The following is a 12,658-nucleotide window of genomic DNA, read 5'->3' as shown; positions in this document are numbered from 1 at the left end:
CTCAAACCGTGAGAAGCCTGTTAAAACAGCACCCTTTGCCACCGAGGAGAGTTACTGTGGGGATGTGCTGTTTGCATACAAAGACATCACGCTCAAAATAATGGCATTTCATTACATGGCATAGCACAGGAATAGGCGGCAGATAGTCAGTGGTTATGCTTGCTTCATTCGCTTCATTTAGCAGGAGTGCAGCTGCTGGGACAGAGGCAGCAGTCAAATGTTTAGGCTATGAGGGTTTCATCATTTACATTATTTAGATTGAAACCAGCTTATCTCAAATACAAAAAAAAAAAATCTTCAACGTAAGCTCAGCCTCCAAAAATGAGTCCAAATGCTGCGTTACTGCAGTGGGAGCTCAGAAGCTGCTCGGCTTCTGAGCTGCATCTGAAGGAGGTGATGTTTGGTTGCGTAGGAGGTTCAGTCAGAGATGGCTCTGAGATGAAACTCATTAAGTCTCAAACTCCAATCCTCAACTCCAATAAGACTGTAATATAAACGGTATGGATTGGTGCTGCAACTTTATGAGATAAATAAAAAGATTCATTCTCAAATGTATGCTCGTGTACTCGACACACACACACACGTGGTGACCCCTTGCGAGCTTAGAAGCACGTACCAGCACTCACTTCCACACACCCACACACCCACACTGTTGCCTGCAGCAATCCCACGCAAAGTTAATTTGCATTTACAATCATTTCCCATACGCTCAGACTGCTGGTCTGAAGGTGGGTGTTACATGATGAAGCAGTAAGTAATATAACCCCGGTCCCAGAGATAGAGACTTAATAAGTTCACATGGTGCTGCTGAGAGAGAAAGCCAGGAATAAGGCCAGGAGAGGTAACCAAAAGTTGAATTTTATTGTAAGAGGATAGAGGGCATTAGCCTCCTAAGTAACAGATAAGGACAAGAGGCCCGGGTAGCCGTGCGGTCAGAGTTTTAAAGGCATTTAGCTCATCTCTGTGCACCAGAAATGAGGCTAAAGGATACAGGGATAATTGGCAGAGTTTATCATTTAGACTCCATGCACCTGCTCCCTCAAGGCAAGAGGCGAGACCCTGAAACCTACATTTGACTGTAGATACACAGAAACTGAACTTTAAGTCTAAAGTTTTCAGTTTGTTTCTAAGAAGAGATGCTGCTGCTGATTTAATGGGAATTTCATCAGCATTCACATAAAAGCAGCGATTTAATGAGTTATTATTTTAAATTAAAGCCAGTTATGAATTTTAATTGCTCCACAGCACCACTAGTGGTCAAAACACCCACAACATAGCTTTAATGTAAAATGAGTGACTCTCGCTGAGCTAGCTGCTCATGTATTTGTTTTGATAGACAAATATGCAAATGACTGTAGAGGAGACATAAAATATGCTGACCTCTCTGAACTCTGAATGTTGAGCTTGTGCCATAGTTGGTGGCAGAAGATAAACATCCAGAGGTCATTTGAGGTTATTTGTGTAGCTGTTTAATACCGAGGTTCCCAAACTGAGGGTCGCCAAGCACTGGCAGGGGGGAGGGGGGCACGGCAGGGCAAATGAATGACCTGCGTCGCTTTCCTTGTCACGGTGCAATTCACCACTACAGCGGTTAGAGCCGGGTTTTGTTCTTTAAAGTTTCTCGTTGGTTGGTTTGGTTCCACCACTGTGTGCGCATGCGCATCGTAGTGGGAGGGCTGTATGAGGAGTTCTTATACGTTTCTCGTGAAGTATGAAAAGAAGTGAGAACTGAAACGAACACACCGAGTTCGGCACTCCGTCACGCCCAAAACACGCCAATTGCACCGACTAGAACGAGCAGGCAGGAAGTCAGCACCCAAACAGCAGAGAGAATCCGGCGGCTTTAAAATACAAAAATCACTGGGTGCCAAATTGACGGTACAGTCGCTGTTGTGAAGTCGTGTGTTGTTGTCAGGAAAAGTCTCAGTAAAATAACAATTCTAATCATACAGATTGGAAGTTGCTTAAAATTGAAATCCACATCAATCATGCAACGCCATTGAAAGGAATAAAAAGCCCTATTTTGAGAATAAGTTGTGTAATGTTGGTGTAACTCAACATTACGCAGTTACATATAATACAATAATAGAAGGAAAGAAAAAACATGTTGTATTGGAGATTTTTTAATAACACATTTCAATGTTGCAACAGCCATCAGATTTTCTTCTAACGGGTAAAAATCATCAAAAACTAACAAAAAAAGAAACTTTGTTTCCAGTTTATATTCCAAACACCAGAGTTTCTTGGCTATGGCCCTAAATTCAAACAAATAAAACCCTTACACAGTGAGCAGATATTATATTCAACACATTGTTCTTCAAACAAATTATAAAAATAGATTTAGCATTTTCAAATACATATTTACAGTATTAAACATATATCATAATGGTCACAGCAATAGATGGGGATAGGGGAGGGCAAGGACGACGACTTCAGATTCATTCATCGTAGTGATGAGGTCCAGTTTGTTCCGTGTTGGCGGCTGCATGTGTGTCTTTGTAGATTTTATCGTGTGTGTAAAAGGGAGTGTTATGCTCTTAGATATGCTCATTGGTGTGTAATAACATCTATAAGGACGCATGAGTTTATTTCATTTGACAAAACAGTTACAGAGAGAAAAGGAGAGTACACGCAGAAAAAAACCAACTGTGTACCAAATGCAGTCACGATATTCCACTGAAAAAATGGATTCCGTTGTCCAATAATGCCCCCAAAAAGTGTCCCCCTTAATGTCTCCTGCACTGAAATAAGACAGAAAAGGTGAGAGGGGCAGATCACTGTACAGAGAGGATTCTGGGAAAAAGTTGCGACCACAGACGGTAGTATCGCAGCGCGTGATATTAACAGCAACGGAAATCAAAACGTGACGGCAACAAATAATAATAATATTAATAAAACAAAAACATCGTGGACATTCTGTCTCCATAGTCTCACACACACACACACACACACGCATACAGCAGATCCAATGATAATGAGCCTAAAATCAACTGTAGCAAATCCAGTGTTTAGAAATACACAGATACTGTGTGCTGACAGTAAAAACCCTCCAGCGTCGCTCTCACTTCCTTTTTTTTTTTGTACAAAACAATTTTCAGGTATAAACTGAGTCATAATAAATCAACAGAAACAAAAACAAGAAGACAACTGCTTTGCTTTAACATTTTTTTTCTTAAATACGTTTAAGTTAAATAAACTTCCATAACCCCCCCCCTCACTGGAGAGGTTTGTGGTTACAGTCTGTAAACATAAATAAATATGGATAAATATCAGGCCATCTTCCAGAGTTGGCCCGAGTTCTATACAGAGTAATAAACACTGCAGTGAGAGAGCCTTTGGAGAGGAGGATTGTGTTACCGAGACGACGTCCAGCAGGCTACAAGGGAGAGTTTGATGCTTTAAAGAAAGCTAACATGGAGGAGAAGATGAAACAGACGGAGACGTACGATAAATTCATGAACAATCAAAAACACGTTTGCTTTACAGTTGTATCCTGCAGCGTTTGTTTCACCATCAGTAGCCCCCGAACGGGGGGGAAAAATAAACTGGGCTGAAATTCCTGAAAGACCACACGTTACACACTGTGGCTCCTTTCATGCCATGAGCGCACTTTTAAATACTGAATATATTCAGCCCCGTTTTTTACTGAGGCCTCATCCGACTCCTCCACTAGCTCCTCAAACCTGGACAGCACGGTCCTCCTTTACGTTCCCCAAATACTCAGTTTGATGTGAACTCAGCTGTGCCACGCTGTCTGAGGCGTTATTTGATCAAAGGCCAGTAAAATAGTACAGTATGTTCTTTTAAGTGATTCAATGTTGTGATAAAGGGAAACTCCACCCAAAAAAGCCTCTGAGCTTTAGTCCTGTGTGTAGGACAGCTCTGTCAGAGTTCAGCTTCCTGGTACAGACACAATTCTTCAGAACTGACACAGTTGTCAAAGTGCAGATAGAGGTCACACAAAAAAGTCACATGACATCACTCGTCTGCTATCCCGACAGACACAGCTTGTCTCCGAGGAGACCTCGTTGGAAAAAAAAAAGGGAAAAAGGAAGGAAGGAATCAAGGAAGGCATGAGGAAGTGTGGGAAGGAGGCGTAAACAGAGGAGTGCAGGAAGCTGAAAGATCTGCTCGTCTCTCTTTCAGTCTGGAAGAGCTATCTCTCTTTTTTTTCTCGCGCTCTCTCTCTCCGCCTTCACCACCCCATCATCCATCTGCACACAGGAGTGGGTCTGCAGCAGCAGCAGACCAGGTGTGTGAGTGTTTTTTTAGACCTGCACACCACGGCCGTGCATCTGGATGACCTGGGCTCTGAGAGTCTGGATAGCAGCCAGAATCAGCTTCTGGTGCTCCAGAGAAGTGATGCCGAGGCTCAGTACGTCTCTATGGACACACGTAAAGACTTTTTAGATGCAGGACAGTGCTGGAAACAAATGAGTTACTCTCACTGATGACTTTTCCATCAATAATACAAATTGAACAGCAAACATTAGCAATGTGTCTGATAGTCATGCTTTCCACGTGTCTGCAGGGGTGATGTAAATTTCATCCTATGCTAACTCTGTGAAGGTCAGTACAGACAGCCACATGCAGAATTAAATCTTTTTAAAAATATATTTGCACACATGCCAGTGTGAGATGTGCTGGAAAAACAGATGCTTTGCTTCCCGTGTAAAAACGGGTGCTATGCTTATACATATGCACAAGTCTTCAGGGTCTGTGTGGGATGTAAATTTTGCCCTCAGAAGGTGAACCCAGCAGTCTGTACGGACATCTGAGCGCTCACCACTTGTTATTTTTAAGTGAATTTAAAGACGTTTGTTGCTCCCCACAACTGCACAGTTAGCTTTATAAGAATATAAAGAGGGCCAAACACAATCACTCACTATATGGATATAAAAGTAGAAATAACCAGATCCCTGTCCAGCTGATGAACCTCAGTCTAACTTACTATCAGAAACAGCTACAGTACAGTTGTGACCCTCACTGTAAGACTGAATATCATGAAACAGTGGACATCATCTGCTCTGTTCTTCTTCTACACTTCTTTTTAAAACAGGAAATGAGGTGATCACAGAGTCACAGGTGTACAAAGCTACTCACTGTACAGTCATTCTTGCCACAGACTCCAAGTAGCAGTATCCTGCGGCAGTGAAGTTGTCCTTGTATCTGCCCATGTCGACCGCGTCCAGCCACTCTCCCACGGAGTTAAAGGCTGGGAAGGAGGGGAGAGGCCTGTCTGCCAGTGTAATGGAGGAACTCAGGGTTCTAGAGCAGGAGAGATGAAGGTGATTGTCCAGAGGTGGAAATAAATGTGTATACAGAGCCCGTGGTGCGTCACCTGACTGTACCTGCGCGCTAGCGTGGAGGAACCGATGCCATCAGGCGAGCGGATGCTCTTGCTGAGGGCTGAGTGGATCTGGCTGAAGGTGGGCCGCTCCGTCCTCTCCTTCTGCCAGCAGTCCAGCATCAGCTGATGGAGATGCGGAGGGCAGTTAACTGGAGCCGGCAGCCTGAACCCGTCCTCGATGGCCTTTATCACCTGCACACAGAAACAGGAAATCGATAATATCAGGTCAGAAATCTGTACTGAGATTTTCCAGTACTTATAGTATAATTGGATACATTCCTAAAGAGCATGTGTGTGACTGGTAGAGAGGTGAATAAGGAAAAAAAAAGTTTCGCCCTACTTAAAAAGTTGGATAAGGTGCTTAAAACTTCTTTTTTTTCTTTGGAGTGGACCTGCTTAGCCTCCAAGAATAGAAGCCTTTGGACAGTATAGGTCCTCTGTGAATAAACAACAGCAGAAAAGCGCTGCTGCTTTCATTTTCTGTTGTCACTAATTACTGTGCACCACCTACAACGCTTCATTGCGTGGTTAGCATTTCGGTAAGGCAGCGTCCCTTTAAGTTGACCTTACAAACCAGCACCAACTGCACAACAAACCAAATTTTACTCAGACGTAGCTCCAAAAACTGCAGAGCAAATACACACTATCAGAGAGAGAGAGGCGCGGACTGAGCAATGCAAAATCTAAATCATTACAGACTCACACTGCTTGTAGACTGAAAGGTCATTTAGCAGGATATTCAATGTCTGCTAGTCTTACTTTACAGGATATTTGATGGGCTATCAGAAAAGCTTAACGCCTATCAGCAGAAAATAGAACTTTTAATTTCCTATAGTACAGTATATGAATTAAAAAGTTTGAAAGAGGAAACCGAAGAGATGAAGCAAACAAATGAAACACCCTCTGGATAAACTGATTCATCTCTCCTCCTGTAAAAACCTCACTGTCTTTGAAAGCATCCCTGCAGACCTCTTCAGTGTTCTTTACTGCTCCATCAGACTAATGTTGTCCCCATTGAAAAGCCATTCACTAAAACACCTCACCAGAGGTTTCCTCTCCGTTTATCTGGGGACATGTGACATATCCTCCTCCTCCTCCTCGAGCACTCTAAGAAATACAATCTCCTGAAAAGAGGCAATAAAGTCACAGCATAATCACAAAAAAGATGACATCCATCAGCAGCATTATTTCCTTAAAACACTCTCTTCTTACCGAGCTGCGCTCTGTCCTGCTCCACCGTCCCCTTAAGCTTCTATCTTACTAAAGAGCATTCATAAAATGCTTTTCAGCATTTGACATTTTCCATTTAATCAAAGCCGCTAGGTAAAGGGCACAGCGGATCACAGGTGGACAGGCCGACCAACAATTCCGTTATGATATAATGTATCAATTTAAAGTGGATTAATATCCCCGGCGCTCTACAAGCTTGACCTTCGCCCTCTCAATTGGAAAGTTTGATAATATGAACCAGGCTGAGAGCAAACTTTCTCCTGCTTTATAACAAAAGGGCACCAAAAGAAAAAGGACTCTGAGAGCTGGCTGCTCCTGTGCCTGCTGAATAACTCATGCATATTAATTATGGACATTCAAAAAATGGAACATGCTAATAATCTGTTGCTTTTTAACGATGCACCTTGCTGCATAAAGTGTGGGAATTATATTATGATGACAGTAATTTGAGAGGGCATTAGCATGATTAAGCCTTTTGGATTTGATGAACAGTAATAACTCTTAAATATCACTATCTGTGCTGTCAGCCTCACAAAAGTGGCTTATTGTCAGAACAGAAGCAGACTTGCATCAAGCCTCCAACTGCACATTAGAGGCATGACTTCCTTCAAAACGCAGAATAAAAAACAACCTTTTTTTCCCTGAAGGACAAAGAGGTGGGACTGACGCCTGCATAACGCAGCTCCCACCCACATTGACTTGGAAATAATGGGTTGCTCGTGACAAGCGGCAGGGTCCTATCAACTGGACAATCTCCTCCCTCAAACAGCAAGTGCTTTACATTTTCTTAGAGAAGCTGAATTTTTTTTCCAGAGGGATTTTCAACACTTTTAAGAACAGGATGGCACCGGAGGACGGGAGGTGGCCAATAGAAGGGGGTCAACGCGTCCTTAAGAGGAAACAGGATTGGTCATGGAGCTGATGCAGACTTAAAGAGGGGGACTTAGGCCCTGCAAAAGCTCTCAGAGGTACTGTGGCTTCTTGGCTTTCTGTTAATAAGATCCATGCTGGGCATGGATGGAGAGTTCATTGATAAAGAGAATAAGGAGGCAGTGAAAGGGAGAGGGAGGGTGGCAAAGTGCAGATATTAATATGAAAATTGCAAAGAGTATAGAGAATAAAAGGAAGTGACTGGGGAGATAAATTGTAAAGCCTATCTCCCTCTTGCCCACTTACATCCTGGTTGCCCATATCCCAGTAGGGTCTCTCTCCATAGGACATGACCTCCCACATGACGATGCCGAAGCTCCAGACATCTGAAGCGGAAGAAAAACGGTGGTATTGTATGGCCTCAGGAGCGGTCCAGAGCACCACACTCTTCCCTCCATGCTGGAAGACAGAACAGGAGAGAGAGAGGTAAGACGAGGGGTTAAACATGTGTGAAGAGTTCACAGAAGTAAAGCTTTAATATTCTCTTTGAAAATCTTTGATATTTAGTAGATCAAAAGACTCATTAGAAGTGAGTTCAGCTTGAGTTGAAACCAAAAATAAGCACCTTGATTACATGGTATTTATTAAAGCTATAGCATGAAAGGTTTGTCTCCCCCTGCAGGCACTGAGAGGAACTACACAAACATTGCTTATATGTAAAAGTCCAGCATTCATGCTCTGTTTATTCATCTAAAACAGCAATGTGAACCCTGCATTGTGGGGGAGGGAGGAAAAGTGGCTGAGGGTGTAGTTGTGTGTCTGTTTGGGTTTTAGCTGCTGATGATAGGAGCTGTTGGAAAGTCATTTATATGTTAAAGTCTACCGTATCTAAAGCCGACATTCTGGGAGGATAGCAGGTGTTGTCTCTTACCAACGTGGTGTAGATTGCCTCTATCTTGTCCTCCTGAAGAGGTCTGAAGCCGGATACCTTGCAGCCCAGGTTGGAGTTAACCAGCACCTGAGATCAGGAAAACGAACTGATTAGCATGGCTTCCATTTGGAGGGGAAACAATCTCAGTATGAGGGCTTGGCACCCTGGTAGGCAGAGCTCTTATCACACCGGGGACAATTGATTTGTTTACAAGAACAAATGTTCTTCATTTTCCGGAACATGACCGCTGCATCTGCTGTTTGACAGACAGACTCTTTTAGAAAAAAAAAACAGCACGAACAAAAAAACTTGGATGTGACAAAATGGTTTTGACAGTATTGTCTCGTCACTTTCAGCTTCGTGCATCTCTAAAATAAAAGCCTACATTGTCAAAGATGTTTGCAGACAGGAACAAATTGTGTTCTGTGCACCATCTGCAAACAAAAAAAAACTTGTAATAGCTTGAGACATACATCACACTCCACCTTGTCCTCTATCATCTCCTCCCACCTGCTCCCTTACCTTGTGTGCGGCCAGCCGTTTGTGGACAAAGCCCATTTCGGTGAGGTACTTCATCCCCGATGCCACTCCGGTCAGCATATCCATCAGCTGCATCACACTCAGCTGGCCTTCATGTTTCTGAGGATAGAGAAGAAACAAAAAAAGAAGAAGAAGCTGAATAATAAAAGAACATTTGCTGACTGCGTGCTGCACTGTGTGTGTGTCGAGATGTTAAAAAAAAGCCTACACATCTGTTCCTACACTACAATGCTGTGCTCGCTGAGCTGAATCCCTTTATTTGGAGAGTAAAAACAAACAGGCCATTAATTCATATCATTATAAAGCACACTGCAGTGGTTCACAGTTTATAGGAGTTTACAGCGTCTTGGAGGAGAAGCACTCCATTTGTGTTGTTAATTATGCCGCAATTTTCCTTATTACTGTAATAAGCACAAGTGTTGCTGCCCTAGGACTGCATCATAATGAAAGTGAACGTAGCATTATTAGAACAAAATGCCTTGTTTGAGTCTTCATTTTGTTAGATAATGAGGAAACAAATTTACATATATACATTCAATGAATAATACCTACCCTAAGGAAGGAGTCTAAGGCCCCGTTAGACATGCTCTCCACTATGATCATCATGGTGTTGCCTGCAGAATGACACAACAAGTGGGGAAAATTGTGAGAATCGAGGCAAAATAGGGAAAGTTATAGCAAGGTAATTGAGACGCAGTGCGAGAGAGGGAGGGAATAAAGTGAGTCTAGTCCACTTGCCAGCACAGCAGGCATTGTGCAAAGCCATTCTTCACCCAGTGAACTGTAGTGAAGCCCGGAGAACCTGTGTGCTGGCCTGGCTGTCTCAGCAAGTTTAACGACCCTGAAATGCTCACTCCTAACAATACACACAGAGCCCAGGCATGCACATTCACACACACACACACACTATATGTGTACAACAGATGCATGCTCGCATAAATACACACTGTGCCAAGGCGCAGATGGCAGGGATCCAGCAGTGCTATGAAGTGCACAGAGGAGGAAAATAAGGCTGCAGCAGTCGGAGGAGAGGCGGAAGGAGGAGAGGATTATGGGAGGTTGAGAGACACCAAGATAAAGCTTGGTAGATATGTAAACTATCACATCAGTAATGGGATGATCGGTCCTGGCGGTTTTTGAAGGAACATTACAAAAATGATTGTAGTAGCCATCATTCGCAGTGTGCCAGCATCACTGGGTTTTTAGGAAGCCATTTGGAAAGGTTACAAACAACACTGTGAGAACTGTGAGTCAGAGATGCAGCCATCATGTTACTGATGAGCCGGAGAGTGGCTTACACAAGGCTGGCATGACAAATACATTTAGCCACAATGAAGGGAATTCTATTATTTGTGTGAAGTTCTGCTAGAAGCATACTGACGTCTGACAATACTTATGAGGATGTACAAGAAATGGAGAAATAACAGCAACAGAGGATTAAGACGTCCATGCTGCCACATCCTGAGTGACACACACAGCTAAAACCTTGAACTTCTACATCTGCTTCATCCTATGAATTCAGCCTAGCTGCTTCAGCTGCTAATGAAAACTGATGTATCCAAAGAGACAAGTGGATAAACATCATCACAGCCAATTAAATAGCTGATGGCACTCTGGATGTCTGCTATAGAACCTGTGTCAGGAGTCCAGCATCTCATTTCTGTGTCTCTCTGTTCTTCTCTTCTTCTTGTTGTCGGCAGTATGCACCACTCTGCAAGGAAGTGGATGAAGTAGCTACAACAGCAGGCTCAACTTTTTAAAAATATAATTATTATGGCTGTGGACAATTTCTCCTTCCTACAAGCACAATTAAAGATCCTGTAATCCTGTCCTGTCAGTAAGCATAAGCAGACCACGTCTCTGCTTACATGTGGCTCTGAATTGTGGTGGAAGAATGAGAGGATTAGTGAAGCAGCAGAGGGAGGTGGGTGCTGTTTGCAGGTGAGCTGAGTGAGAGTCTGGTGGGGGGGTAAGTGATGTAAAGCAGGTGATTTGTAGTCTGACAGCATGTGGGCGTGTGTGTGTGTGTGTAAGGATTTGTGATTTCACGCCAAGTGGGGAGGCAAGTAGGCAGGTGTGTGTGTGTGTGTGTGTGTGTCAGTGATAGTGAAAGAGAAAGTGAGCATATGGGACTGCCATCATTTGTGTGTGTGTGAGGTAGCATGCACGTTAGCTCTCTGTGAAAGTGTGTGTGTGTGTGTGTGTGTGTGTGTGTGTGGTGAGAGATGGGAGAGATTGGAGAGTATCTCAGGACCCCGCTGGGTCTCTAGCACCAATTACTATACCCTGCACATCTGCTGCCATCCTACTGAGCACAGAGTGTGTTGGGGCACCATGCCCACCCACACACACACACACACACTCACCAACAGCATCACTGCGGCAGTAACAAAAACTTCACAAACTCCTTAAAGCTTCTGCCTTCACCTGCCATTCCCATTAACCTCTACCTCATCTTCTCTGTCTCTCATGTCTCTTTCCTCCACCTCCTCCCTTCCAGTTTTTCCCTCCCCCCTCTCCTTCCATCTTGTTCTCGCTCTTGGACCTCAATTGCTATCTGTCAGTGGCAAATGGGCCTTGATGTAACTTGGCTGCTGCTAGTCTACAGCATCTATCCACCCCGCTCTCTGCACTTCAAACTTCTCTGCCCTGTGCTGCCCTCTTCACTGCGAGTGTTGACCCCCTCCACGTGTGTGATATTGAAGTGGTTGGAGTGTACTCGTGCTCTGTCCGTTTCTTTTGCTCCTCCCTTTTACTGAAAGCAATGGCCCCCTGTGCATGTGTGATATTGAGATGGTCAAAGTCCAATTCTGCGTGTTTTCTAAATCCCATTCTGCCTCACTTTCTTTGCTAATGGAGGTAATGAATCTCTTTGATGATTCTGCAGGTGCAGCTTTTCTATTTCCCTCCTTGATCCATGGATATCTTGGATATTTTTTCTACACTCTTTTATTCCTTTCATCTTCCCATTCTTTTCCCTGTGGTATCACCTTGCTCCCATACTGCCTTTCACCTTCTGCTTTCTGCTTAATATCCCTCCCGCCCTCCTTTACCGGTGGTGATGACGCCCTCCAGCCGGATGATGTTGGAGTGGTCAAACTGCCCCAGGATCCCAGCCTCGCTGAGAAACGAGCGGCGCTGTTTGTCGGAGCAGCCAGCTCTCAACGTCTTTATGGCCACGGGCAGCTCTCTCTTACTGGGCAGCTTCAGGCAGCCGCGGCACACCTCCCCAAAGTCACCTGAGACGGGAGACAGACAAACAGAGGTTGTGATCACTGTTAGCAGATGCACAACAAGAGACGGAGAGCAGAGAAAGAAACAGCGGGGTCAAACTGTACTAAGATCAAAAGAAAGAGAGAGGGTTTGACAGGAGAGGGGATCTGGGAGAGAGGAGACACAGAGACCTGATAGAGAAATACTAACATATTGGGATGGAAGAGAGATGATGCAAATAGACAGACACTGCTGAGAGAGAGAGACTTGAAATACAAAGAGGATCAAAGAGAGATCAAAGATGGGGTGGGGTGCAGGTGAAACAGTGAACTGTCTAGTAGAGCCGGGGTAAATCTAACAGCCACAAGTGTGGAGCTCGATTTTGGCAAAGATCAGTAAGTTGCCAGACTGATTAAACTGGCTTCTTCAATTTGCCTCTGGGCAGGTTGAGAGAAAGTTCAACAATATATTGAGTTGCCTGTGGACAATCTCTCCTCAGTTCAACCTGTAATGTATCTTTTTTA

General features: G+C 44.0%; 1 protein-coding gene across 1 annotated transcript in view; it reads right to left on the bottom strand.

Moving 5' to 3' along the window:
• Positions 1 to 4,268: 4,268 nt before the first annotated feature.
• epha10 (EPH receptor A10) overlaps positions 4,269 to 12,658 on the bottom strand; it is a 108,842-nt gene continuing 100,452 nt past the window's right edge. The window contains exons 11-18 of the mRNA XM_028421538.1: positions 11,975 to 12,160; positions 9,474 to 9,535; positions 8,904 to 9,020; positions 8,382 to 8,468; positions 7,757 to 7,909; positions 5,352 to 5,542; positions 5,104 to 5,268; positions 4,269 to 4,383 (exon numbers count right to left, since the gene is read on the bottom strand). Of these exons, the coding sequence (XP_028277339.1) occupies positions 4,269 to 4,383; positions 5,104 to 5,268; positions 5,352 to 5,542; positions 7,757 to 7,909; positions 8,382 to 8,468; positions 8,904 to 9,020; positions 9,474 to 9,535; positions 11,975 to 12,160 (1,076 nt within the window). The remainder of the gene's footprint in view (positions 4,384 to 5,103; positions 5,269 to 5,351; positions 5,543 to 7,756; positions 7,910 to 8,381; positions 8,469 to 8,903; positions 9,021 to 9,473; positions 9,536 to 11,974; positions 12,161 to 12,658) is intronic.

The sequence above is a fragment of the Parambassis ranga genome, chromosome 2, assembly GCF_900634625.1.
Source record: "Parambassis ranga chromosome 2, fParRan2.1, whole genome shotgun sequence".
NCBI lineage: Eukaryota > Metazoa > Chordata > Actinopteri > Ambassidae > Parambassis > Parambassis ranga.
This window is presented reverse-complemented; position numbering and strand designations above follow the sequence as displayed.